Below are 27,058 nucleotides of genomic sequence, written 5' to 3' on the forward strand. Positions count from 1 at the left end.
TTATCTGGCTCTTTTGAATGCGTGGCCTGCCTACAGGGATCTGTGAGGGAGTGTTCTAGAGAGCGTTACCTGCATTGTGCAGAGCGGAACAGCAACCACTGAGAGTGCCTTACCACAGTGTGCTGGAGAAGCTGTGTGATTGGGTCTGAGATCCAGAATGCCTGACGGAGCCAAACGAGGGTCCCAGTCATCTTGCGGATCAGTGCAGCGTGATGGAGCTGGCTGGCAGCAGGACGGAGACCACCAGAGTGGAGGCATCAAGTTATCCAGGCCTGGTGTCGTGAGAGGGCTGTTGCCCAGAAGTTATATACAGCACTTTACACATTTAGACTAACTGTGCAGTGTTTCTGAGACCTGCAGTTCCACAGCAAGGGTCTCATTTAAGTGGACTGAGTCCAACCAGGCCTCAAAGCTTATATTCCACTAGTTACTGACTGATGGCTTGAGTGTGCTTTCACTTGAGACAGTTACATGTGTATTACATAACTAGAAGAATTGCTGTCACCATTCACTTTATGCCACTTTATTACCTATCAAACCTTTGGATTACAAACACTGCAGTACAATAGCTAGCAGAAGAAAGAAGACCAGAGACTATATCTTCACTGGGGGACTTGGTGTCACAGTTACATGCAAAGGACTGCATTATACCTCAGGGAGAGTTCTGTGTTGTGTCTGGAAGTAGGAAGGTGCCCAGAGTCAATATCTTATCATCCTGAGCATTAGTCCCACTTGGAGATGCATCTGCATATGTCAGTTGTTTAGAGTGTGTTTATATCAACCTTTGACAATACCTTCACTGTAATTATTTGTTGTATTACTAAATCTGAGAGGTAGTTTCTCTGAGCAACAAAATCTTTTCCAGTAAACTTATAATATTCTTTAATTACAATAGAGTGTGATCTTTACTTTGAGTATGGAACCCGAGGTGTCAGAGGGAAGGGTAGTCCAGAGTGCAAGGGATAGCCAGTGGGAAATAGAACAACCCAGCAGCCCCCATGGGGGTACCGCTACACTTGAATTAAATATCTATAATGCCGCGTACACATGACCGGACTTTTCGAGGGACTAGCTCCGACGTTCTTTCCGACGGACTTTCGGCAGAGTTCCGATGGACTTTCCGAATGAATGGACTTGGCCACACACAATCACACCAAAGTCCGATGGATTCGAACGTGATGACGTACGACTGGACTAGAGTAAGGAAGTTCATAGCCAGTAGCCAATAGCTGCCCTAGCGTCGGTTTTTGTCCGTCGGACTAGCATACACAAAAACTGATTTCTTGGTCCGGCAGAGTTCCGGTGGAAAAATTTAAAACATGTTCTATTTCTAAAGTCCGCCGGATTTTTGGCAAGCAAAGGTCCGATGGAGCCCACACATGATCGAATTGTCCAACGGACTCGTTCCGTCGGACCTTTGCTGTCAAAAAGTCCGGTCGTGTGTATAAGGATAACTATTGTAAAGCGCTGCGTAAACTGTTGGCGCTATATAAATCCTGTATAATAATAATAATAATAATAATAATATCTCTCTGATAAACCTGTAACATTAAAGTGTATGTATTGACTTTTTTTCCAACACCAGCAACATTTCCAGGGACACATCTCTAAAGCCGGAAATCAAAGAAGCTCTGCAGTTATGATTGTGCTCCGATAATAAACTACATTTGTGATATTTCAAGTAGCCACTAGTTCCAAGCATTGGCTCTACAATGAACCAATCCCACACTCCCTCCCTGTGATGTCATCAGTTTCTGGGTGGAGTTCTCATATCTCAGGATTTTCCTTCACATATCTTTATAAAACCTCTCACTACACATAACACAGCATGAAGGGGCTCAGTCAAGGTGGCAGTGGCAGTGAAGGTGTGGAGGTGTCGGATCGGGTCACACAGATCATAAAAGGAGATCCGCCCGGCCTCATAATCCAGATATATCCTGACTCTGTTACTGGAGAGATTGGTGGGTAAGAGGATCTCTTTATTATCATATCTCACAAAATACTGATTGCCAGACCTGATCAAACCCAAGGACTTGTTATTCCTTCCTACTCCTGCCTGTAAATCTTTTCTGTCTATACGGGGGAAACACATCCCGACTCTCCAGAAATCTGATCCCCCAACATCCACATCCCAGTAATGTCTCCCTGAGGAGAAACTTTGACTGCTTATCACCTGAGGATAATTTACAAACCTCTCTGGTGTGTCTGGTCGCTGATGTGTTATATCTGACCTGGATGCAGTTTTCCTGTCATCTGATATCTGTAGATCATTACTAGCTGTGTTTACATCCAGTAATATGTCTGCAGCTCCCTGTATATAGAAGTATACATTTACCTCTGTTATTATATCAGATAAACCTGTGTGTAAGACCCCCGCCACATCCAGACCCCCTCCATCATGGAGGAGTTTCTCGTGTCTCTCTCTGTCCTCATTATCTCCATCCTCAGTATCACACAAGTCACCTGTGTCTGATTCCTGTAAGACAGTCAGTGGATCCGTCACGTTACACAGCTCCTCAATGTGACGCAACTTCCTGGACAGCTCCTCCTTCTTTATTTCCAGATCCCGGATGGAGATGGAGATCCGCTCTGCCCTCCCAGAGATGTCCCTCAGGACTCTCTTCTCCAGGTCTTCCAGACGTCTCCTGAGGTCTCTAAACAGGGCAGTGACTCTCTCGGTGTCACCAGAGGCTTCTTCTTCTACTTTCCTCCGGTGTTCCTGCAGACTCTGGACTCTTTCCTCCGTCTCCTCTCTCTTTGTCAGAAGACACTGCAGAACATTCCTCAGTGACTCCTTCTTCTTCTCAGCAGCCTCATCCAATATTTCCACCTGGTGTCCTCGATGTTCTCCAGCCAAACTGCAGGTCACACAGATACAGCTGCCATCCTTAGTGCAGTATAATTTAATAAGTTCGTTATGAGTGGAGCATTTCCTGATCTTTAGAGAAGTGGCGAGGTCAGATATCACATGATCTGGTGCCTGGTTGTGGACTCTCAGATGTTTATCACATAAATAAGCCTCACAGTGTAGACAGGACCTGACAGCAGGTACAGGAGAGTCCACACAGTAACTACAGATGACTTTGGACTTCTGATCTGACAGAGTAGACAGGAAAGTCTCTGCTATGTTCCGTAGTTTCCTATTCCTGTGCAGTGCAGGCCGATCCGGAAACTTCTCTCTGCATTCAGGACAGGAATATCCTGCAGACCCCTCCTGTGTATCCAGCACACCATCAATACAGACCCGGCAGAAGTTGTGACCACATCTCAGGTTTACAGGATCTGTATAAATGTTCAGACAGACGGAACATTCCAACTCAGCTCTCAGATCACCAGACGCCATCGCTGACAGCAGAAGAGGAAAGTGAAAGTCTCTGATAATTCTCTGAGATTATCTCTAAGTAGTTTCATGGACCTTTTACATTGCTGAAATTACAAAAAGATTAATTCATGATTGGCTGTTTTTACAGGACATAAGTAACATAAACATGATAATGTTCTACTATGAAGTTCCAGCTGATCACATTTTTGTGCTCCATGTTGTACTGACTCATCGCTGTACTATGCAGCTAATTGATCCATTTAAAGTGAACCTGTCCTGGGACATTTAGATCAAATCAACAGGTAAACCTAACTTCCACCCTCCCCAGTATCACATGTGTACCTTACCTTTTACTCCTCTATCATTCTGCATAGTTGCTGGAAACTAAGAAGGGAAACATTGCGTAAGCTTCAAATAAATACAGTCAGAGCTTACATAGGACTAAGGGCTCTCCCCACTTCCATATGACAGCGAAAGGCCAATCACCAAAACTGCTGTCATATGGGAGGAAGGGAAGTGAGTGACTCCCAGTTAAGTTTGCCAACAAATCAACTTATGCCTATACAGTGTATGTCCCACTCAGGCCTGGACTGAGACAAAAAATAGGCCCCGGGCATTTTAGACTGGGCAGCCCATGACTTACCGGCCCCTTCCCCACTCTTCATCCTAATGGAGGTGAGGGGGGTCAGGAAAGAGCACAGGGGGGAGAGAGAATGTGGGAGCCAGAGAGCATGGGGGGGGCAAAGAGAACAGGGGGAGGTGGAGAGCACAGAGGGGGCTGGAGAGCACTGGGGGAGCTGGAAAGCATAGGGGGGCCAGAGAGCACTAGAGGAGGCTGGAGAGCACTGGGGGGAGCCTGAGAGCACTAGGGGGTAGAGAGCATTGGGGGGTGGAGAGTGCTAGGGAGAGTTGGAGAGCACAGGGGAGAGCGGAGAGCACTGGGGGAGCCTGAGAGCACTGGGAGGGGGGTTGGATAGCACTGGGGGTAGACTGAGAGCACTGGGGGGCTGAAGATCACAGGGAGGGAGTGTAGAGCACTGGATGGAGCTAGAGAGCACTGGGGGGGCTGGAGAGCACAAGGGGGAGCAGAGAGCCTAGAGGGGGCCTAAGAGCACTGGGGGGCTTGAGAGCATAGGGGGAGTGGAGAGCACAATGAGGGGCGGAGAGCACTGGAGGAAGCCTAAGAGCACTGGGAGGCTGGAGAGCACAAGGGGAGCGGAGAGCACAGGGGGGAGCCAAAAGCACTGGAGTGAGCATGAGAGCACTGGGGGCTGGAGAGTACTGAGAAGCTGGAGAGTACTGAGTGGGGAGCTGGAGAGCACTGGGGGGAGCCTGAGAGCATGGGGGGACAGAGATTATTGGGGGCTGAAGAGCACAGGGGGAGTGTAGAGCACTGGATGGAGCTTGAGAGCACTGGGGGGGCTGGAGAGCACAGGGGGGACAGAGAGCCTAGAGGGGGCCTAAGAGCACTGGGGGGGTTGGAGAGCATAGGGGGAGCGGAGAGCACAATGAGGGGTGGAGAGCAGGGGGGCAGAGAGAACTGGAGGAAGCCTAATAGCACTGGAAGGCTGGAAAGCACAGGAGGAGTGGAGAGCACAAGGGGAGCGGAGAGCACAGGGGGGAGCCAAAAGCACTGGAGGGAGCATGAGAGCACTGGGGGGCTGGAGAGTACTGAGAAGCTGGAGAGCACTGAGGGGGGAGCTGGAGAGCACTGGGGGGAGCCTGAGAGCATGGGAGGACAGAGATCATTGGGGGCTGAAGAGCACAGGGGGAGTGTAGAGCACTGGATGGAGCTTGAGAGCACTGGGGGGGGGGCTGGAGAGCACAGGGGGGGCAGAGAGCCTAGAGGGGGCCTAAGAGCACGGGGGGGGGGGTTGGAGAGCATAGGGGGGAGCGGAGAGCACAATGAGGGGTGGAGAGCAGGGGGGGGCAGAGAGCACTGGAGGAAGCCTAATAGCACTGGAAGGCTGGAGAGCACATGAGGAGTGGAGAGCACAAGGGGGAGCCAAGAGCACTGGAGGGAGCATGAGAGCACTGGGGGGCTGGAGAGCACTGGGAAGCTGGAGAGCACTGGGGGGGGACTGGAAAGCATGGGGGCATGGAGAGCACAAGGGAGAGCGGAAAGCACCGTGGGGCAGCCTGAGAGCATGGGAAGTGGAGAGCACTGGAGGGCTGAAGAGAACTAGAGGGTCAGGAGAGGGGGTAGAGAGCATTGGGGGGTGGAGAGTGCTAGGGAGAGTTGGAGAGCACAGGGGAGAGCGGAGAGCACTGGGGGAGCCTGAGAGCACTGGGAGGGGGGTTGGATAGCACTGGGGGTAGACTGAGAGCACTGGGGGGCTGAAGATCACAGGGAGGGAGTGTAGAGCACTGGATGGAGCTAGAGAGCACTGGGGGGGCTGGAGAGCACAAGGGGGAGCAGAGAGCCTAGAGGGGGCCTAAGAGCACTGGGGGGCTTGAGAGCATAGGGGGAGTGGAGAGCACAATGAGGGGCGGAGAGCACTGGAGGAAGCCTAAGAGCACTGGGAGGCTGGAGAGCACAAGGGGAGCGGAGAGCACAGGGGGGAGCCAAAAGCACTGGAGTGAGCATGAGAGCACTGGGGGCTGGAGAGTACTGAGAAGCTGGAGAGTACTGAGTGGGGAGCTGGAGAGCACTGGGGGGAGCCTGAGAGCATGGGGGGACAGAGATTATTGGGGGCTGAAGAGCACAGGGGGAGTGTAGAGCACTGGATGGAGCTTGAGAGCACTGGGGGGGCTGGAGAGCACAGGGGGGACAGAGAGCCTAGAGGGGGCCTAAGAGCACTGGGGGGGTTGGAGAGCATAGGGGGAGCGGAGAGCACAATGAGGGGTGGAGAGCAGGGGGGCAGAGAGAACTGGAGGAAGCCTAATAGCACTGGAAGGCTGGAGAGCACAGAAGGAGTGGAGAGCACAAGGGGAGCGGAGAGCATAGGGGGGAGCCAAGAGCACTGGAGGGAGCATGAGAGCACTGGGGGACTGAAGAGTACTGAGAAGCTGGAGAGCCTTGGGGGAGCTGGAGAGCACTGGGGGGAGCCTGAGAGCATGGGAGGAAAGAGATCATTGGGGGTTGAAGAGCACAGGGGGAGTGTAGAGCACTGGATGGAGCTTGAGAGCACTGGGGGGGGGGCTGGAGAGCACAGGGGGGGCAGAGAGCCTAGAGGGGGCCTAAGAGCACTGGGGGGGTTGGAGAGCATAGGGGGGAGCAGAGAGCACAATGAGGGGTGGAGAGCAGGGGGGGGCAGAGAGCACTGGAGGAAGCCTAATAGCACTGGAAGGCTGGAAAGCACAGGAGGAGTGGAGAGCACAAGGGGAGCGGAGAGCACAGGGGGGAGCCAAAAGCACTGGAGGGAGCATGAGAGCACTGGGGGGCTGGAGAGTACTGAGAAGCTGGAGAGCACTGAGGGGGGAGCTGGAGAGCACTGGGGGGAGCCTGAGAGCATGGGAGGACAGAGATCATTGGGGGCTGAAGAGCACAGGGGGAGTGTAGAGCACTGGATGGAGCTTGAGAGCACTGGGGGGGGGGGGGGGGCTGGAGAGCACAGGGGGGGCAGAGAGCCTAGAGGGGGCCTAAGAGCACGGGGGGGGGTTGGAGAGCATAGGGGGGAGCGGAGAGCACAATGAGGGGTGGAGAGCAGGGGGGGGCAGAGAGCACTGGAGGAAGCCTAATAGCACTGGAAGGCTGGAGAGCACATGAGGAGTGGAGAGCACAAGGGGGAGCCAAGAGCACTGGAGGGAGCATGAGAGCACTGGGGGGCTGGAGAGCACTGGGAAGCTGGAGAGCACTGGGGGGGGACTGGAAAGCATGGGGGCATGGAGAGCACAAGGGAGAGCGGAAAGCACCGTGGGGCAGCCTGAGAGCATGGGAAGTGGAGAGCACTGGAGGGCTGAAGAGAACTAGAGGGTCAGGAGAGCACAGTGGAAAGCGGAGAGCACTGGGGTAGCCTGAGAGCACTGGGGGGGGGGGGGGTTGGAGAGCACTGGAGGTAGCCTGAGAGAAAGGGGGGGGTCTGAGAGCACTTGGGGGCTGACGAGCACAGGGGAGAGTTTAGAGCACTGGATGGAGCTTGAGAGCACTGGGGGGAGCAGAGAGCCTAGAGGGGGCCTAAGAGCACTGGGGGGCTGGAGGACATAGGGGGGAGCGGAGAGCACAATCAGGGGTGGAGAGCACGGGGGGCAGAGAGCGCTGGAGGAAGCCTAAGAGCACTGGGAGGCTGGAGAGCACAGGGGGAGCGGAGAGCACAGGGGGGAGCCAAGAGCACTGGAGGGAGCATGAGAGCACTGGGGGGCTGGAGAGTACTGAGAAGCTGGAGAGCACTGGGGGGGGAGCTGGAGAGCACTGGGGGGAGCCTGAGAGCATGGGAGGACAGAGATCATTGGGGGCTGAAGAGCACAGGGGGAGTGTAAAGCACTGGATGGAGCTTGAGAGCACGGGGGGGGGGGGCTGGAGAGCACAGGGGGGGCAGAGAGCCTAGAGGGGGCTTAAGAGCACTGGGGGGGTTGGAGAGCATAGGGGGGAGCGGAGAGCACAATGAGGGGTGGAGAGCAGGGGGGGGCAGAGAGCACTGGAGGAAGCCTAATAGCACTGGCAGGCTGGAGAGCACAGGAGGAGTGGAGAGCACAAGGGGGAGCCAAGAGCACTGGAGGGAGCATGAGAGCACTGGGGGGCTGGAGAGCACTGGGAAGCTGGAGAGCACTGGGGGGGGGGGACTGGAAAGCATGGGGGCATGGAGAGCACAAGGGAGAGCGGAAAGCACTGTGGGGCAGCCTGAGAGCATGGGAAGTGGAGAGCACTGGGGGGCTGATGAGAACTAGAGGGCCTGGAGAGCACAGTGGAAAGCGGAGAGCACTGGGGTAGCCTGAGAGCACTGGGGGGGGGGGGGGTTGGAGAGCACTGGAGGTAGCCTGAGAGAAAGGGGGGGTCTGAGAGCACTGGGGGGCTGAGGAGCACAGGGGAAAGTTTAGAGCACTGGATGGAGCTTGAGAGCACTGAGGGGAGCAGAGAGTCAAGAGGGGGCCTAAGAGCACTGGGGGGCTGGAGGACATAGGGGGAGCGGAGAGCACAGGGGGGAGCCAAGAGCACTGGAGGGAGCATGAGAGCACTGGGGGGTTGGAGAGCACTGGGAATCTGGAGAGCACTGGGGGGGGGACTGGAGAGCACTGGGGGGAGCCTGAGAGCACTGGGGCGGAGAGAGCGCTGGGGGGAGTCTGAGAGCATGGGGGACAGAGATAACTAGGGGGGCTGGAGAGCACTGGGAGGCTGGAGAGCATGGAGGCACGGAGAGCACAGGGGGAGCCGAGAGCACTGGGGGGAGCCTGAAAGCACAAGGAAGAGCGCAAAGCACTGTGGGGCAGCCTGAGAGCATGGGAAATGGAGAGAACTGGGGGGCTGAAAAGCACTGGGGGGTCAGGAGAGCACAGTGGAAAGCGAAGAGCAGTGGGGGCCTGGAGATCACAGGGGGGAGCGGGGAGCACTGGGGGAGATGGAGAGTACACGGGGGGCAGAGAGCACTGGGGGGAGCCTGAGAGCAAAGGGGAGAGAGTACTGGGGGACAGAGAGCACTGGGGGGGCAGCAGAAAGAAGCTAGAAGCTGCATATAGAATAATCAGTCTCTCCATCTTCCTCCTGCAGCCTCTGAATGCTTGCGGGTGGGAGAGGAGGAGAAGCAGGTTTTAAGAGGCTGCAGGAGGAAGATGGAGAGATTGGTTATTCTACACTTCTATAAAGCCGCCCCCTCACTCCTCCTATCCAGGCACACAGTGAGCTTACTTTCCCTCTGGTCCAGTGTCTCCTCAAGATCCTCTCCCTCTTCACTGTCACAGGACACCTGACCTGTTGTTTCCACCCCCCCCAACCCATCGGCTGAACTAAACTGGTGGCTGGTCGGGTGGCCAGCCACAGAGACGGCAAGTGAGCGGCGTGCGTTTAAGAAGCAGCCCAGCTGCCTTGGGTCCCACCAGGAAATGCCGCCCGGCAGCCTGGCCCACTGGGCAAGTGCCCATTTAAAACAATCTATAAAGCATGCTGTTGGAAGGCAATATGGTTTAATATCATATATTTCAGTTTTACTGCATGGTTGATACAGCCGTTTGGCCTATGTTGGGAATTGCCATCTTGGAATGCCAGTACAGGAAGTTTACCCAGCAGGGTGTTCGTAACAAGGAGTTGTAAATGGGAATTCATTTTCTAACAGGATGTTCTTGCATAGGCCTCCTAAAGTGATGTATGGGGGTAGAAGAGCAACAGATAAGACCTCCTGGGGAGGTTACGCCAACATCAAAGGCCAGCTGTTACTGAAAGATGACCCGGGTCAAAAGCAGTGATTCATGGACTAATGGTGCCCCCAGTGGAGAATACAGCATGCTTCCTGGAAGATTGACAAGGGAAGAGTATACTTCCTAATCAGATGACCCGGGTCATCTTTCAGTAAAAGCTGGCCTTTGAAGTTGTTGTAACCTCCCCAGGAGGTCTTATCTGGTGCTCCTCTACCCCCATACATCACATCAGGAGGCCTACTGTATGTGAGAACATCCTGTTAGGAAATTAATTCCCATTTATGACTCTTTGTCACAAACCCCTTGCTGGGTAAACTTCCTATACACTGATGAAGTCACGTGGTCGTGACGTCACGCGTAGGGACAGGATAGGCACTTCATATTGACGTAGACAGCACGAGCCCGCTGCTCGTAGGAGATAAGTGTTATTATTTCATTTGTTTATGCAAGTACCCTGTATAATATTGTAATAAACATGCCGATTGATTAAAATTACTACACTATGGTACTCCCCCTCTTTTGATTTACTCTTGCTCCCACTGAGAGACAAAGACGTAAAAGAGAAATAAGGACCCATTGGGATAACTATCCAGGGATATGGGGAGAAGAACCTAATGCGTCCAGTGTTTTGTGTATATGTGGTTACCTCTTTACCGCAAGGTAAGGGGCCACTACCTATCAGTGTGTGTTTGCACAAAGTGGAGAGATACCTGGATGTTTTCACCTTTTTTGGAATTGTTGCACATTTAAAATATTTGCAGAGCGAAGCACTTGCACTTTGGAAGATTTGCACTAAATGCATGGTTGAACGTTAATATATTTATATGCCGTTTTATGCATAGAAGACATTTTTTGGGATAAAAAGACTATAATTTTTATTTTATTTTTATATATTTTTTGTTGGATTTTCACAAATTTAATTTATTTTTGTGATATTAATTTATATATTAGCTGCTACACTGTTGCTTGCATTAATTTGCACAGGTTAGGTTCATAGAACGTATGATTTTTGTTCATTTTTGCATGATATCACTATCTATACACCCCCCCTATTGTATTATATACATATTATTGTATTTTTTTGATATTATTCACTTTGCACTTTATTACGGACTTTTGCACAAACTTTTATATATTACTGCTTACATTTGTATTATTTGCACACATGATATTTTGCATTTTTTGTGATATGTTTTTTCTGATGTCACGTAGCACTTTAATAGTAGGGTGAAGATACTGAAACATCTTTGTGCACAGGGTTGTATTAGACTTTAATCTATACTCTAATTTTACTACATTCCTTGTTTTCCTATACTGAAGTACTATATCTGTTGCATTCTGCAACTACTGGCTCACTACCAGAACTGCGGATTATCGTAACGTATCTCCCTAATTTTCATCATTTTTTATCCTATCTTACTATTCTGTAGAACAGCGCAACACCACCCTCTTAATTTAATACCATTTGTAGTGGATACGGTTTGATCCACATTCAGTGTCTGCATCAGTTTATTTTATTGATACTGCTCCCTCCAGTGCTTTTGGCTCCCCCCCTGTGCTCTCCGCTCCCCCTGTGCTCTCCGCTCCCCCTGTGCTCTCCGTTCCCCTTGTGCTCTCTGTTCCCCCTGTGCTCTCCGTTCCCCCTGTGCTCTCTGTTCCCCCTGTGCTCTCCGTTCCCCCTGTGCTCTCCAGCCTCCCAGTGCTCTCCGCTCCCCCTGTGCTCTCCGCTCCCCTGTGCTCTCCAGCCTCCCAGTGCTCTCCGCTCCCCCTGTGCTCTCCAGCCTCCCAGTGCTCTTAGGCTTCCTCCAGTGCTCTCTGCCCCCCGTGCTCTCCGCCCCTCATTGTGCTCTCCGCTCCCCCTATGCTCTCAAGCCCCCCAGTGTTGTTAGGCCCCCTCTAGGCTCTCTGCTCCCCCCTGTGCTCTCCAGCCCCCCCCCCCCAGTGCTCTCAAGCTCCATGCAGTAATCTACACTCCCTCCCTGTGCTCTTCAGCCCCCCAGTGCTCTCAGGACCCCCTTGCTCTCAGGCTACCCCCAGTGCTCTCCGATCCCCCTCCCAGTGCTCTCAGGCTCCCCCAGTGCTCTCCACTCTCCCCTGTGCTCTCCAACTCCCCCTAGCACTCTCCGGCCCCCCAATGCTCTCTACCCCCTAGTGCTCTCAGGCTACATGGTAGTGCAGGAATATCTATTCATTACATAAACTTCCTGTACTGGCTTTCTAAGACAGCCCCCCACACTTTGTCCTGGGGGCACCCATGTGGGCTCACTCCCGTCCCCCTGCTCCCGTATCACAGGATTTGATTGATAGCAGCCTATGGCTCCTGCTGCTATCAGTCTGTCCAATGAGGAGAGAGACAGCGGCTGGTAGACATGGGCGCCGTCAATAAATTTGTTTCGTTCTGTTCCGTTACGGTTCGTATTAAAATGAATTTGTACTTGGTATTTCGTGTCCGAAATTAAATTTCAATTCGTAGGAAATATGAATTGTCGTTTAGGTTCGTTAACTTGTACGAACGTTCGTTATGATGAATTTAAAGGCAAAAATATACCTCAATATGACAGTCGATGCTGATGGAAGTTTGGTTTTTATCCGAAATACAAAATTCCGTTGAAGAATTTCCTATCCGAAATACGAATTTTCGTTAGATGAGGGTCTCCCACCATCCCTGTGCTGTGCTGACTTCCTCCTGGGGATTCGTAAAACAAAAGTTCGTATTTCGTACAAAATTCGGACGCATTGGCAATTCGTATTTCGGATCCTCCCGAACGTATGAATTTAGGGAAATTCGTACGAATTTGAGATTCGTACGAAATGAATCGCACATGTCTAGCGGCTGGTGCACATTGCTTAATCGGATGGGCTCAGGTAAGAAAAAGGGGAGTCTGGGTGGAGCTACAGCACATAGCATGCATTAAGATGAAAAAAAACTTACGTTTTTACAACCACTTTGAGCCTTTTTCACTTTTATTTTGTTTTATCTTGTACTATTTTGTACTATATTATTCAGAAACTAATAAAAAGTCATAATAAAATCCTTTGAAACCTCATGTAACAAAAAAAACAAAAAGTGTGGTTCTCCCAAAGTCTATACCAGACCCTTTTCTATCATGCAGCCTTTCTGGCTAGGGGAGGCAGGGAACAGGGGTTCTCCTCCTGCTCCTGAACCATACCAGGCCAAATGCCCTCAACATGGGGCTGGTATGAATTTTGAAGGGACCTCATACAATTCTAAATACATCACTTATCACTGAAGATGGAGGTCCAGCCCAGCCGAACACCCAATTAGTTTGGCCGTTCACCAAACCTCTGAACAAGCAATATTCATCTGAACATGGTTTTTGGAATGGGCCAGAAGCTAATCTTTAATGGATAGCCCTATGGAGTAGGGAATGGTCACCAGGACAAATAGAGAGAGTGAATTACAGACAGGAATAAAATAAAAAATAAAATAAAAAATAATTTATATTTACACTATTTACCAGTGGAGACCCGAGATGCAGGGCGCACGGGCGGCCTATGAGGTCAGGGCCTATTTTTGGTGTGTGTGTGTGTGTGTGTGTGTGTGTGTGTGGGTGGGGGGGGAGTGTATACAACACCCTCCTAGTTAGGTTGCTAGTAGGCTTGAGGTAGATCTAGTTTTTGGCTCCTCTGTAGCCCATGGAGCAGAGTTTGATTGCTTTTGGCTGTTCTGGGTTCTTCTAGTTGCAGGCTCAACTACTTTCCCCTGATTTCTAGTGAGCTCTAGAATTTAGTGTTTTGGAAGAGGCAGACCCTGGACCTGCATATTTGTGCAGCCTCAGTCTATCCTGTGGGGGAGGGGAATAATTAGTAAGGACTGAGGAGTGTATGAATATGAATTTGTAGGCTGGGGCCTGGAACAGTAGGGTCCTTGCCCTGTAAGAGAAGACCCAACCTGAAGAGCTTGTGCCCTTCTTGGCAAGTTAGCTGAAGTCTTCAGGAGTTTCAAAGAGGTCCCAGCTTAGGGAGAGCCGGGGGGGGGGGGGGGCTATCTCTAAAGCTGCTGAAGTTAGTATGAAGGAGGTCCACTGAGGATACGGCTTAGAGGCTCAAGGTTCGGAGTCTGTCTGGTATTGGAAAGAGGCATCCATGTACACAGGGACACAGTGACTATAGGCCTGAGAGAGATCCTAGTGACTGCTGTTATTTAACCCTTGGATAGACTGTTCCAAAGTTGCTGGCTTAGAACTACTGGCTTAGTTGTTACCAGAAAGAGTCCTCTGTGGTCTGCTTACTCTTTTTTGGTGGTCAGTAGTGATGGACGAACTTCCGACGGGACGTTTCGCGAACGCGAAATGCGAACGGACCCAAACGTTCGCGAAACCGACCGTTCGCCGCGGGCCCCATTGACTTCAATGGGAGGCGAACTTTGCAAACCTTCATGTCGAATTTGCGGCCACGTGGTAATTATTAGGGGGTAAAACGTAGTCCCACCATCTGGACAATGACATAATACATGTATGAGGTGAATTTGGGATCGATAACTACAAGCATTTTTATTTTATTTGGGAAATTGTTCTAACAATTCAGGACTATGGAGCTAATGAAGGCAATGGAGGAGAGGGAAGGTCAGGGACCAGGGTAGGCAAAGAAGAGGGTGCAGGAGATGATCACCAGCAGCGTGACATACCGGAATGACACATGCACCGTGATAGAGGCATCTGACAGCAGCACCGTAATACAGAGCACTGACAGCAGCACCGTGACATACAGCGCTGACAGCAGCACCGTGACATACAGCGCTGACAGCAGCACCGTGACATACAGCGCTGACAGCAGCACCGTGACATACAGCGCTGACAGCAGCACCGTGACATACAGCGCTGACAGCAGCACCGTGACATACAGCGCTGACAGCAGCACCGTGACATACAGCGCTGACAGCAGCACCGTGACATACAGCGCTGACAGCAGCACCGTGACATACAGCGCTGACAGCAGCACCGTGACATACAGCGCTGACAGCAGCACCGTGACATACAGCGCTGACAGCAGCACCGTGACATACAGCGCTGACAGCAGCACCGTGACATACAGCACTGACAGCAGCACCGTAAGCAGCCCCAGGAGGAAGTCAGCACAGCACAGGGATGGTGTGATCCCCTCATAATAAGAACCCCCAGGAGGAAGTCAGCACAGCACAGGGATAGTGTGATCCCTTCATAATAAGAACCCCCAGGAGGAAGTCAGCACAGCACAGGGATATCATAAGCAGCCCCAGTAGAAATATGACACCGCTCAACCTCTTCAAAGAGGAGGGTAGGGGCATATAGTACGGTGTGCTTTTTTGGGTCAAGGAAGTGAGCCAAATGAATTAAGAAGGTCTGTGTGCTTGATTAAAAAAATAGTTTATAGACATATACATGGTCTACTGGTCACATGTGTTGAATTCCTCCGAGATCCATGCCTCATTCATTTTTAGAAATGTGAGGTAGTTAACACTGTGGTGAGCTAGGCGAGTACGCTTATCGGTCACAATCCCCCCTGCTGCGCTGAACGTCCTTTCGGACAGGACACTGGATGAGGGGCAAGCCAACAGTTCGATTGCAAATTGGGCAAGCTCTGGCCAGAGGTCAAGCCTGCCCACCCAGTAGTCTAGGGGTTCATCACTCCTCAGAGCGTCCACATCGGCCGTTAACCCAATGTAGTCGGACACCTGACGGTCTAGGCGTTCCCTGATGCTGGATCCGGATGACACCTGTCGATGGGTCGGCTGAAAGAATGACCTCATATCCGAAGTCACCAACACATCTTCAAACCGGCCTCTTCTTGCAGGCGCTGTTGGATTGGTACCCGCAAATCCTTCTCTGGGAGTGGGAATTGCTCCTCTGCCAGTGCACGCAAAAGCAGAATGCAGCATTTCTCGAAGCAAGGCCTGGAAGTGCTGCATTCTGACAGCCCTCTGCGACGGCGGTAACATTTCCGCCATTTTGTGTTTGTACCGGGGGTCTAAGTACGTTGCCACCCAGTACTGGTCCTTGACCCTCATGCTTTTTATACGGGGGTCCCTATTAAAACACTGGAGCATGAAGGCCCCCATTTGCACTAAAGTGGAAGCGGTGTGGTGGCCTGGCTCCTGCTCATCATCCAGGATAATGTCGTCCTCTTCATTCTCCTCTCCCCATCCTCGCACAACAGGGATCCCAGAAAGGTTTAAAGCATGCTCTTCTTGCTCCTGCTCATCCGCCCCGGCACCATCCTCCTCTGACTCCTCATCAGACTCCTGTTGTTGACTTGTCTCAGATAGAGTAGCCCCCCCTGGGAATTCATCCAGCATTGCGACTTCCTCATCTTCCCGCTCCTGCTCCTCCACAGCCTGATCAATGACACGACGCAATGCACGCTCCAGAAAGAAGGCATAAGGTACCATGTCACTGATGGCGCCATGGCTGCGACTGACCAGTTTGGTGATCTCCTCAAATGGCCGCAGAAGTCTGCATGTGTCGCGCATGAGCAGCCACTGGCGCGGTGAAAAAAAACCCAGCTCCCCAGAACCGTTTCTTTCGCAGAGTTCATACAGGTAGACGTTAACTGCACGTTTCTGCTGGAGCAGCCTATCAAGCATATAGAAGGTTGAGTTCCATCGCGTCGGGCAATCGCAAATAAGACGTCTGACCGGCAGATGGTGTCGCCGCTGAATGTCAGCAAGGCGAGCCATGGCCGTGTAAGATCTTCTGAAATGGGCCGAGATTTTCCTTGCCTGCCGCAAGATGTCCTGGACCCCAGGGTATTTGACAAGGAATCGCTGCACGACCAAGTTTAAGACGTGTGCCATGCACGGCACGTGCGTGATTTTGCCCTGTTTCAATGCGCTAAGCAGATTGGCACCGTTGTCACACACCACTTTACCAACTGTCAAATTGAGCGGTGTTAGCCACTCATCTGCCTGTGAACGCAAAGCTGAAAGGAGTGCCGGGCCAGTGTGGCTCTTTGCTTCCAGGCACAACAGACGCAGCACGGCATGGCAACGTCTCACCTGGCATGTGGAATAGGTTCTGGGGAGCTTGGGCGGTGCAGTGGAAGAGACGCTAGCAGCGGAAAAGGAGGAGGCAGCTGAGGAGGAGAGGGAGGAGGATGGAGTAGGAGGAGGAGAAGAAGAGTCAGGCCTGCATGCAATCCGTGGCGGTAAAACCAAATCTACACGGGTGCCACGGGTTACATGCTTGACGGCCGTCAGAAGGTTCACCCAGTGGGCAGTAAAACTGATATACCTTCCCTGCCCGTGTTTGCTAGACCACGTGTCTGTGGTCAGATGTATCTTGGCACCGACACTGTGTGCCAGAGATACATTCACTTGCCGCTGAACATGGCCATATAGCTCTGGGATGCCCTTCTCTGAGAAATACTTCCTTCCTGGGACCTTCCATTGTGGTGTTCCAATGGCCACAAATTTGCGAAAGGCCTCCGAGTCCACCAGTTTATATGGCAGTAGTTGGCGGGCTATGAGTTCTGACAAGCCAGCCGCCAACCGTTGGGCAAGAGGGTTATCCGGCATCATCATTTTTTTACGCTCAAACATTAGGCCCACGGAAGCCTGCCTTTTTGCAGAAAAATGTGAGCTTGGCGTGATGGAAGGTGGAGTGGAGGACAATTGTGAGGAGAGAGGAGAAGGAGAAGTAGAAGACGAGGCTGGACGGTGAGAGCCTGCAGTGTGGCTTTGTGTGTTCCGTTGCTCCCACTGGGCTCGGTGATGGCTGCTCATGTGCCTTCTTAAGGCGGTCGTCCCTAGGTGAGTATTGGGCTTACCGCGACTAACGCGTTGACTGCAAAGATTGCAGATGGCAACGCTATTGTCAGCAGCGGACACGTTAAAAAAAGCCCACACTGCGGAGCCATGTGCCGGTGTCCTGGGAGCGCCAGATGTGACCGTACATGGTCGATGACTCGCTCCTGATACATTTGCAGTCTGCTTTGTCCCTGCTGTGCAATGTAAGTCATTGCTGCTTCTCCTCCCTATCTGCTGGTCCATATCTCCCTCTGAACTCCCCTCCTCTTCCTCTCTTGTGGGCACCCACGTGACATCACTAGACACGTCATCATCAACGTCACCTTCCCCACCGCTATAAGTAGAGATCTCGGAGTAGGCAGCAACACCGGGGACCAACCTCCTCCTTGGGCTGATCTGGGTACTGGCGTCAGACTGCTGAGTAGCGCTTGTTGCTACCTCCTCTTCCTGATCCAATACCAAGAGTGGCTGCGCATCAGAAATGTCCTCTTGATATGGATCGGAAAATAATTCCAGTGACTCAAGCGGAAGGTATGTGGTGGTGGTGGTGGTGGTCGTGTTGTTGGTGGTAGTGTCTTTGGGGGTGCACATAGCAGAGAGTGAAGAAGAGGGTGCAGATCGAGAGGATGAGGAGGGTGCAGAAGAGTAAGGCTGAGCGAGCCACTCAACCAAGTCTGGTGCATCCTTTAAAGTAATTGAACGCACCTTCTGCAACTTCCCACTTTGGCTCAAGCCTGTTGCTCCTGCCCTACCCCTACCACCCCTGCGGAAGGGCCTGCCTCTTCCTCTGCATGTCATTTTTTAAATGACCCTGTGACAAAACTCTTAGTCCCTATACCGCTGAAGGACTGCTGCAGTATAGGTGAGCGGTCAGCAGTGGTGCACGTCAACCCTATCTATTGTGGACCTATAGCGGTCCTTACAGAACAGCAGACTGTACCGCACTCAAGCCTATGTACCGTAGCACCCTATACCAAGTTACCAGTCCTTATAAGAACTTTTGTGGACCAAGCAGGTTGTGTATTAGTGTTTAGCAGACTGTACGTCAGTCCCTATACCGCTGAAGGACTGCTGCAGTATAGGGCAGCGGTCAGCAGTGGTGCACGTCAACCCTATCTATTGTGGACCGATAGCGGTCCTTACAGAACAGCAGACTGTATCGCACTCAAGCCTATGTACCGTAGCACCCTATACCAAGTTACCAGTCCTTATAAGAACTTTTGTGGACCAAGCAGGTTGTGTATTAGTGTTTAGCAGACTGTACGTCAGTCCCTATACCGCTGAAGGACTGCTGCAGTATAGGGCAGCGGTCAGCAGTGGTGCACGTCAACCCTATCTATTGTGGACCGATAGCGGTCCTTACAGAACAGCAGACTGTATCGCACTCAAGCCTATGTACCGTAGCACCCTATACCAAGTTACCAGTCCTTATAAGAACTTTTGTGGACCAAGCAGGTTGTGTATTAGTGTTTAGCAGACTGTACGTCAGTCCCTATACCGCTGAAGGACTGCTGCAGTATAGGGCAGCGGTCAGCAGTGGTGCACGTCAACCCTATCTATTGTGGACCGATAGCGGTCCTTACAGAACAGCAGACTGTACCGCACTCAAGCCTATGTACCGTAGCACCCTATACCAAGTTACCAGTCCTTATAAGAACTTTTGTGGAACAAGCAGGTTGTGTGTTAGTGATTAGCAGACTGTACGTCAGTCCCTATACCGCTGAAGGACTGCTGCAGTATAGGGCAGCGGTCAGCAGTGGTGCACGTCAACCATATCTATTGTGGACCGATAGCGGTCCTTACAGAACAGCAGACTGTACCGCACTCAAGCCTATGTACCGTAGCACCCTATACCAAGTTACCAGTCCTTATAAGAACTTTTGTGGAACAAGTGAGTTGTGAATGTTTAGCAGACTGCAGCAGAAGGGCAGCAGTCAAGTATAATATCCTTTCTATATTTGGAAGAAAGAATATTATACATGTACAAGCCTATTACTGTACCACTGATACCAGTCCTGAAAAGAACCTTTGTGGAACTAATAATAACAGCAAGTCTTTAAAATTACCCTCACTGCCTGACAACACTGCTTCCTTCCTGTCCCTATACAAATTGGCAAAAAAAGAGAACGATTAGTGGTTACTGGAACAGCTCTTTTGTGGACCTTGATAGTAACAGCTAATGATGATGATGATGATGATGATGATGAAAGACTAATCTGGCTGTCCCTGTAGCATACACCGTCCTTTCCCTTTCTCTAAACTAACAAAAGACACTCAGGCTGCTGCAAGAATCAGCAGCACAGCAAACCTATCAACACCTAACACCTATACCAGTCCTGAAAAGAACTTTTGTGTACCAAATAGCTAGTGGTTTATCTCTCCCTACTCCACACAGGAACCTGTCCCTATCTTAACAGAAGAAAGAATGTAAAATGGCCACCGGATCGGGTGTATTTATAGGTTAGGGGGAATGTACAAGTGTCCATGTGCTGTCATGTCTCAATTGGCTGTCCTGTATCACATGATAAACGTGTCACCAAAGGTTAAAGTTCTTGTATACATTAAACACGTAAGTCCGCCGCGGCGAACGACGGAAAAAGGCGTTCGAACGTGCGGACCGCGAATGTCGGAAATTCGCCGCGAAACGACCGCCGGGCGAACCGTTCGGCCATCACTAGTGGTCAGTGACAAGAAAATGCCTTACATTGTTAGTCAGGGGAAGAATGCTCCTTACACGGCTGGGGGTCAATAGAAACAGCCCCATTAGTTGTCCTCCTAACTGGTGATAGATAAAGATCGGGTACACAGTATATTATCATCCTTCATACCTGATGCTGCGATCTCTGTGCTCGGTGATATATCGCTGTGTGATGCGGAAGTTGGCTATGAAATGTCTTCATTTAGTTTAGTTTTATTTCCCAGTTCTGTCCTCAGTCCCCCCTCCCCTTCTGTTTCCTCCGTTGTGTGGAGTACTCAGACTTGGCTCCGTGTCCTGGCACGCTGGTCGGTGATTCTTCAAAACATCTCCACAATAATCACACAGACACACCAACACCCACACACACCGTTCACTAAAGCGGGAGAGACTATTCACTCCGGACATGTTAGTAAATAAGGTGAAGATGTATTCAGTTTGAATATCCAATCATGTGCCAGGAAATTACACCAACGGGACACACAGTGTGAAATGATCTGCCACTTCTCTAACTTTAAGTTTACAAACATCTTAATTATTGGGCAATTTCCCACATCCCTCTACACCCGCTCCACCCAGATCCCTCTCTACCTCATCACCACCCAGATACCCCATCTACCCTATCCACCCATATCCACTTCCACCCTGTCTTCAGCTAAATCCCCCTCTACCCCTCCACTCAGATCCCCCTCCACCCCACCTTTACCCAGATCCCTCTCCACCCTCCTTCACCCAGATCCCTGTCCTCCCCATCATCACCCAGATCCCTCTCTACCTCATCACCACCCAGATACCCCATCTACCCTCTCCACCCATATCCACCCCCACCCTGTCTTCAGCTAAATCCCCCTCTACCCCCTCCACTCAGATCCCCCTCCACCCCACCTTCACCCAGATCCCTCTCCACACTCCTTCACCCAGATCCCTGTGCTCCCCATCATCACCCAGATCCCTCTCTACCTCATCACCACCCAGATACCCCATCTACCCTCTCCACCCATATCCACCTCCACCCTGTCTTCAGCTAAATCCCCCTCTACCCCCTCCACCCAGATCCCTGTCCTCCCCATCATCACCCAGATCCCCGTCTAGCCCCTCAACCCAGATCCCCCTCCACCCCACCTTCACCCAGATCCCTCTCTACCTCATCATCACCCAGATCCCCCTCTACCCTCTAGCCCCTCAACCCAGATCCCCCCCCCCACCCCGCCTTCACCCAGATCCCTCTCCATCCTCCTTCACCCAGATCTCTGTCCTCCCCATCATCACCCAGATCCCCCTCCACCCCACCTTCACCCAGATCCCTCTCCACCCTCCTTCACCCAGATCCCTGTCCTCCCCATCATCACCCATATCCCCCTCTAGCCCCTCAACTTAGATCCCCCTCCACCCCATCTTCACCCAGATTCCTCTCTACCTCATCATCACCCAGATCCCCCTCTACCCTCTAGCCCCTCAACCCAGATCCCACTCCACCCAGATCCCTCTCTGTGTTGTCAGTAATAGGAAGTGTCTCCCAGCCACTAATCAGATTTACACATGTCTTGGGAGTTTTAGTCTGATTGGTGATAGAGGAAGCAGAGAGAGGAAATTACACAGCACTGACCCGAGGAACTACAATCCTACTGCCCTTCAACTGGGGTCTACTAGACTCTCCTCTGCCCTCAAAAGCATCTAATCAGACTGAGATTGGCTTGATCAGATGCTTTCACAATGGTAACAGCTTGTAAATAAGGATGAGCCAAATTTTTTGCCTGTTCGGATGTTCTGGTGTGAACCTAACAGACAAAAAATTCGGACGAACACCATTAAAGTCAATGAGACACGAACATGAAAAATCAAAAGTGCTAATTTTAAAGGCTTATATGCAAGTTATTGTCATAAAAAGTGTTTGGGGACCCGGGTCCTGCCCCAGGGGACATGTATCAATGCAAACATTTTTAAAAAATGTATTTTTCGGGAGCAGTGATTTTAATAATGCTTAAAGTGAAACAATAAAAATGAAATATTTCTTTAAATATCGTGCCTGGGGGTGTCTATAGTATGCCTGTAAAGTGGTGCATTTTCCCGTATTTAGAACAATACCACAGCAAAATGACATTTCTAAAGGAAAAAAGTCATTTAAAAAACTGATCGCGGCTGTAATGAATTGTCGGGTCGGGATAAAACTCATTGAAAGAAATGGCATGGGGTCCCGCCCCAGTACATTCCCAGGTCCTTTGGGTCTGGTATGAATATTAAGGGGAACCCCAAACCCCCAAAAAATTGCGTGGAGGTCCCCCCCCAAAATCCATACCACTTTACGATAAAAGTGCTTTTGTACCAGTTGAGTGACAGTGACAGCGACACAGAGTTGCTCGCAGAACTGAGTGATAGTGAGTCGTGGGGAGATTGGTCGTCTGACACTGACACTGATCTGGCAAGCATCAACGGTGATGATCCTGCACCTGACCTCAGAGATGTGCGCACTTGGTGCCCTATTGACTGCGATATGGACCAGGTAGCGCCCCCAAGATTCCCCTTCACTGGATCACCTGGGATTAAGGTAGATGTTGAGCGTGACAACCCTCTGGCATACCTGCAATTATTCCTCACTGAGGAGGTAATTGAAAAAATTGTCACAGAGACAAATTGCTACCAAGAGCAGCAATCCGCTACGCTGAATGCCAGGTTTTCCAGAAGCAGAAAGTAGGACCTGGGGAGATGGTACTGGACCACCAATAAGTTACTGGCCACTCTGTTTTTTGGCACCGTGATGTCAGAATACCGGTTTTCCCTCATCATGATGTATTTCCACTTCACGAACAATGAAGAATTTGATGAGGCCACGCATCCTGCGCCCAAATTAAAAAAAATCTGGGAGGTATGCCAAATTATTGTGACCAATTTCCAGCGGACCTACGTGCCAGAAAGGGATGTCAGCATGGATGAAAATTTGATTGCCTACAAGGGACGCCTAAGCTGGACACAGTTTATTGCATCCAAAAGGAACGGTTTGGCATCGATGTCTATTGAAGTCGCACCTGAAATCGGCAAAAGTAGTGCAGTAACTACTTTAGCAAATCGGTGCGGCACCACAAAATCGGTTTTGGACCGATTGGAACAGTGCCATTGCTGCCATTAGTCATGCAATTGGATCTCTCGAATCGATCCAATGTAAATCTAGGCTTCAGCTCACCTGCAAATAAATGATAAAGGTGGGATCTTATATATATATACCAGATGGGGAGAATTGCAGGTAATAAATTCAGCTGGTGGATAGGCAGTGTTGTATGTGTCGGCTCTGGTTCACAATGGTCCTATTTGACATGTCAAATCGGTGGCAATTGCACCATTTTAATTGGTGTGACTTTAAATGAAAGCTCCTTTCTATTAAAATATATAGGACTTGTGTCACAGTTGGGGCAACTTTGGACCTCCGAGTTGCTTGACAATGATTCTCAATGATAACCATTCATATCTGTGCTACTTCAAGTTGCAACAACTTTAAAGTAGTCCCTGTACTACTTTGGTGTGACTTTCATGGAGCCTAATTCAAAGGTTTTATCAATGAATCTCATTAGGTTCTTTCACACTTGGCCGACTTTTCCTACAACTTGAGGTCCATAAGGCCCCTTTCACACTTGCGCGATCTAAAATACCAGCGATTTTGCAGCATTTTTGCAGCAAATTTGATGCGATTTGAAGCAATGCCAGTGTAATCTTGAGGTCTATGGATGCAGGAGTCACAGGAAAAGTCGCACAAGTGGGAAAGGGGCCTTAGGGTCGGTTCACACTGCTGTGCTGTCCGACATCGGATGTGATTTGCCCCGCACTGTTATTCACATGCGATGTCTGTGTGATGCAAACTTAGCCATACTGATTGGATGGTTGAATTTGCATCGCATTTTGGACCAAACTCGCACAGTACCCTTTTTTTGTTCCACAGCAGAATCAGATTGCATGGGTGTTGTCTGAATTTGCAGTTCGCTCTGCGATTTGAATTGGGGGTGTCATTATCTTTCTACTGACACTCCCAGCAGTTGGCATATGGCAGTGTGAATTACCTGCGAGTTGTATGCGATGCGGGAACCCCCACTGGATATGCAGAGTTCCCGCATCGCTACTAGGGATTGGCCAAACACAGTCAAACTTTTTTTTTGCATTGATACATGTCCCCTGGGGCAGGACCAGGGTCCCCAAACACTATTTATGGCAAAGAACTTACATATAAGCCTTCAGTGAGAACTTTGGATTTCGCAGGTTCGAGCCCCATTGACTTCCACTATTCCAGCATATGTGATCTGACAGGCATTATTTCCGCCAATAGCGCTGCTTTCCATTTGCATTAGTGCTCTGTTTCTGAGAGTTGAAGTCTTTTTTTGAGCGCTATTTTTTGACACTGCTGGATAATTTTTTGGCACTATAGTAAATGACCCCCTGTGCGGCATTATAGACAAGGCACTTGAGGCAGAGCAGCGGGATGAAGAGAACAACTTCCTTTCCTCTTAAGGCCCACTTTATGCAGACACTATTCTTGCGACGCCACAGAACACACAACAGGAGAGGGAGGAGGAGGATTCTGGCAATTTTGGAAGCATTGAAGCAGAGGAAACCTTAAGAGATGGTTTTCAGCCCCTAGAAACCTTGGGAGTAGTATGTGGCTGGGAGGAGGCAGTTTCCGATACTGTAATCCTCAGTGACTTTGAGGACTTCTCAGCCTCTGCAAACTTGCTGTGCATGGGCTCCCTTATTCTTCGAAGCCTGTGAAAGGACCCGAGAATTTGTGATATCAAAGAGAGGGATCACTATTGGTTGGCAACCCTCCTTGACCACCGTTACAAGGGAAAAGTCTCGGAACTCATCCTGCCCTCACAGAGGGAGCACAGGATGAAATTTCTTGAGGACATCTTAAAGACCTTTAATGCCTTTCCAGACTCTGGTAGGTTACAGTCTCGTGTTAGTAGGTAGTTTTGAGGCTTATGTTGGTGAAAAGGAGCGGTGGAGAAGAGCGATGCATTTAAAAAAAATGTAGTCCTTGGAGCCCAGGGCTTTCTGCTCCAACATCCCATTGGCAGCGCCTGCATCATATGGTGGAATATTATCTAGGGGTAAAAACAGACATGGAGAGCTTCGCAGTAGACTATCCACTGGGTTGCCTGGTGATGAGAATAAACCACTGGCAAGAAGTTGCCCAGTATGCAGTTGAGCTGCTGGGCTGCCCTGCATCCAGTGTGATTTCCAAATGGGCATTCAGTGCTGCTGGAGGTTTTGTGACAGATAAAAGAGCACATCTGTCCACAGACTCCGTTGACCAGCTAACATTTAATAAAATGAATCAGTCCTGGATTAGCAGCAGCCATCAAGCCCCTGATGTCACTGATTAAGTGTTTTTGGGATCTAGAATTTCTGCAAAACTGTCTAGGCTAGGCTTTGTGGGTGTTGATATTGTCTTGAAATATTTTTTTTTGGTATAGGTTTCATGGGCACAATTATCACCCAAGGACCAATTTTTACACAGCTGTTTGATAGATGCATCAATTTTTTTTTTTTTTTACAACAATGCCAAATTTGTCTTTTATCAAGAGTATTTCTATTGCAGGGATCTCCAAACTACGGCCCTCCAGCTGTTTCGGAACTACGCGTCCCATGAGGTATTGTAAAACTCTGACATTCACAGACATAACTAGGCATGATGGGAATTGTAGTTCCTGAACAACTGGAGGGCCATAGTTTGGAGACCCCTGCTCTATAGGGTTACAGTGTGAAGGCACCACCAACACCTAAAGACCAATTTTCTGCACCTGTTTGACTGGGGCATATCATTTACATTTTTCACAGGAAGGCCAATTCTTGCTTTCATCAAGAGTACCTCTATAAGGTTATGGTGCAGAGGTACCACCAACAATCAAGGCCCAATTTTTCCACACCTGTTTGACAGCCAGGTGCATATAATTTGAGTGTTTTTGCAGCAGAGTCCAGTCCTGCTCCCTCTGTGGGGAGTTGCAGTGTGCAGGCACCACCAACACCCAAGGATCAAGTTTTCCACACCTGTTTGACATAATTTTTAAGAACAGTATCCAATCCTGGGTTTACCAAGGATAACCGTGAAGGGTTATGGTGTGAAAGCACCAACAACAACCAAGGCCCAATTTTTCCACACCTGACTATCTAAAACAAAAAATTGTTTATCTTGGCCTGAGTATATCATAATTTGGCTTCTTCACATAAGGCTTGCTCACTGTGGTGCAAAGCTTTGTTATTTCCATCCAAAGTCTGCCAAAGAATTTATCCAAAAAATTTCTAATCTTGTTCCGAGTGGACTAAATTGTGGCCTCATCATACAGACTGACTCTGCAAGCCGTTGTTTACAAAATAAAGAAAGCTTGCAGGGAAAATCTATTTAAATGTCCTTTTTTTCTTTATAATTGTCGGTTTTGCTGCAGCAGGTTCTATACACGGTACAGATGCACCACTTTAGGGGCAGACTAAAAGAACCACCAGGTAATATATTTAAAGGAAATGTAATTTTTAGTGTTTCACTTTAAGCATCAATAAAATCACTGCTTCAACAAAAATCTTTTTAAAAACTTTTTTTTTGCATTGATACAAGCCCCCAATGGTAATACCCTCACTCCCATACCCTTTTAAGGGCCAATAACTTGCATACAAGCCTTTAAAAAGGGGGACTTTTGATTTTGCACAAAGCAAAGTCCATGAAGATATGGATGAGCGAGTTTAGAGTGGAGGAACTTGACTGGCCTGCACAGAGTCATGACCTCACCTCGATAGAACACCTTTGGGATGAATTAAAGCAGAGAAAGCAAGCCAGACCTTCTCATCCAATATATGACCTCACAAATGCACTTCTGGGAGAATGGTCAAAAATGCCCATAGACACATTCCTAAACCTTGTGGGCAGCCTTCCCAGAAGAGTTGAAGCTGGTATAGCCTATCAGTGCCCATTAGTGCCACCTATCAGTGCTCATCAGTGCAGCCTCATCAGCGCACATCAATGAAGAAGGAAAAT

At 50.0% G+C, this 27,058-nt stretch overlaps 1 protein-coding gene across 1 annotated transcript; it reads right to left on the bottom strand.

Moving 5' to 3' along the window:
• Positions 1–507: 507 nt before the first annotated feature.
• LOC143962030 (E3 ubiquitin-protein ligase TRIM11-like) lies at positions 508–20,611 on the bottom strand. Its single transcript, XM_077471372.1, has 2 exons — positions 20,183–20,611; positions 508–3,426 (listed from the first exon to the last, which is right to left on the bottom strand). Exon 2 carries the CDS (start codon positions 3,341–3,343, stop codon positions 1,775–1,777), a length of 1,569 nt encoding a protein of 522 aa, XP_077327498.1. The 5' UTR covers positions 3,344–3,426; positions 20,183–20,611; the 3' UTR covers positions 508–1,774.
• Between the last annotated feature and the right edge of the window lie 6,447 nt (positions 20,612–27,058).

Source organism: Lithobates pipiens, unplaced genomic scaffold, assembly GCF_037356315.1.
Source record: "Lithobates pipiens isolate NorthernLeopardFrog02 unplaced genomic scaffold, aLitPip1_a1.2 Scaffold_8, whole genome shotgun sequence".
Taxonomy (NCBI): domain Eukaryota; kingdom Metazoa; phylum Chordata; class Amphibia; order Anura; family Ranidae; genus Lithobates; species Lithobates pipiens.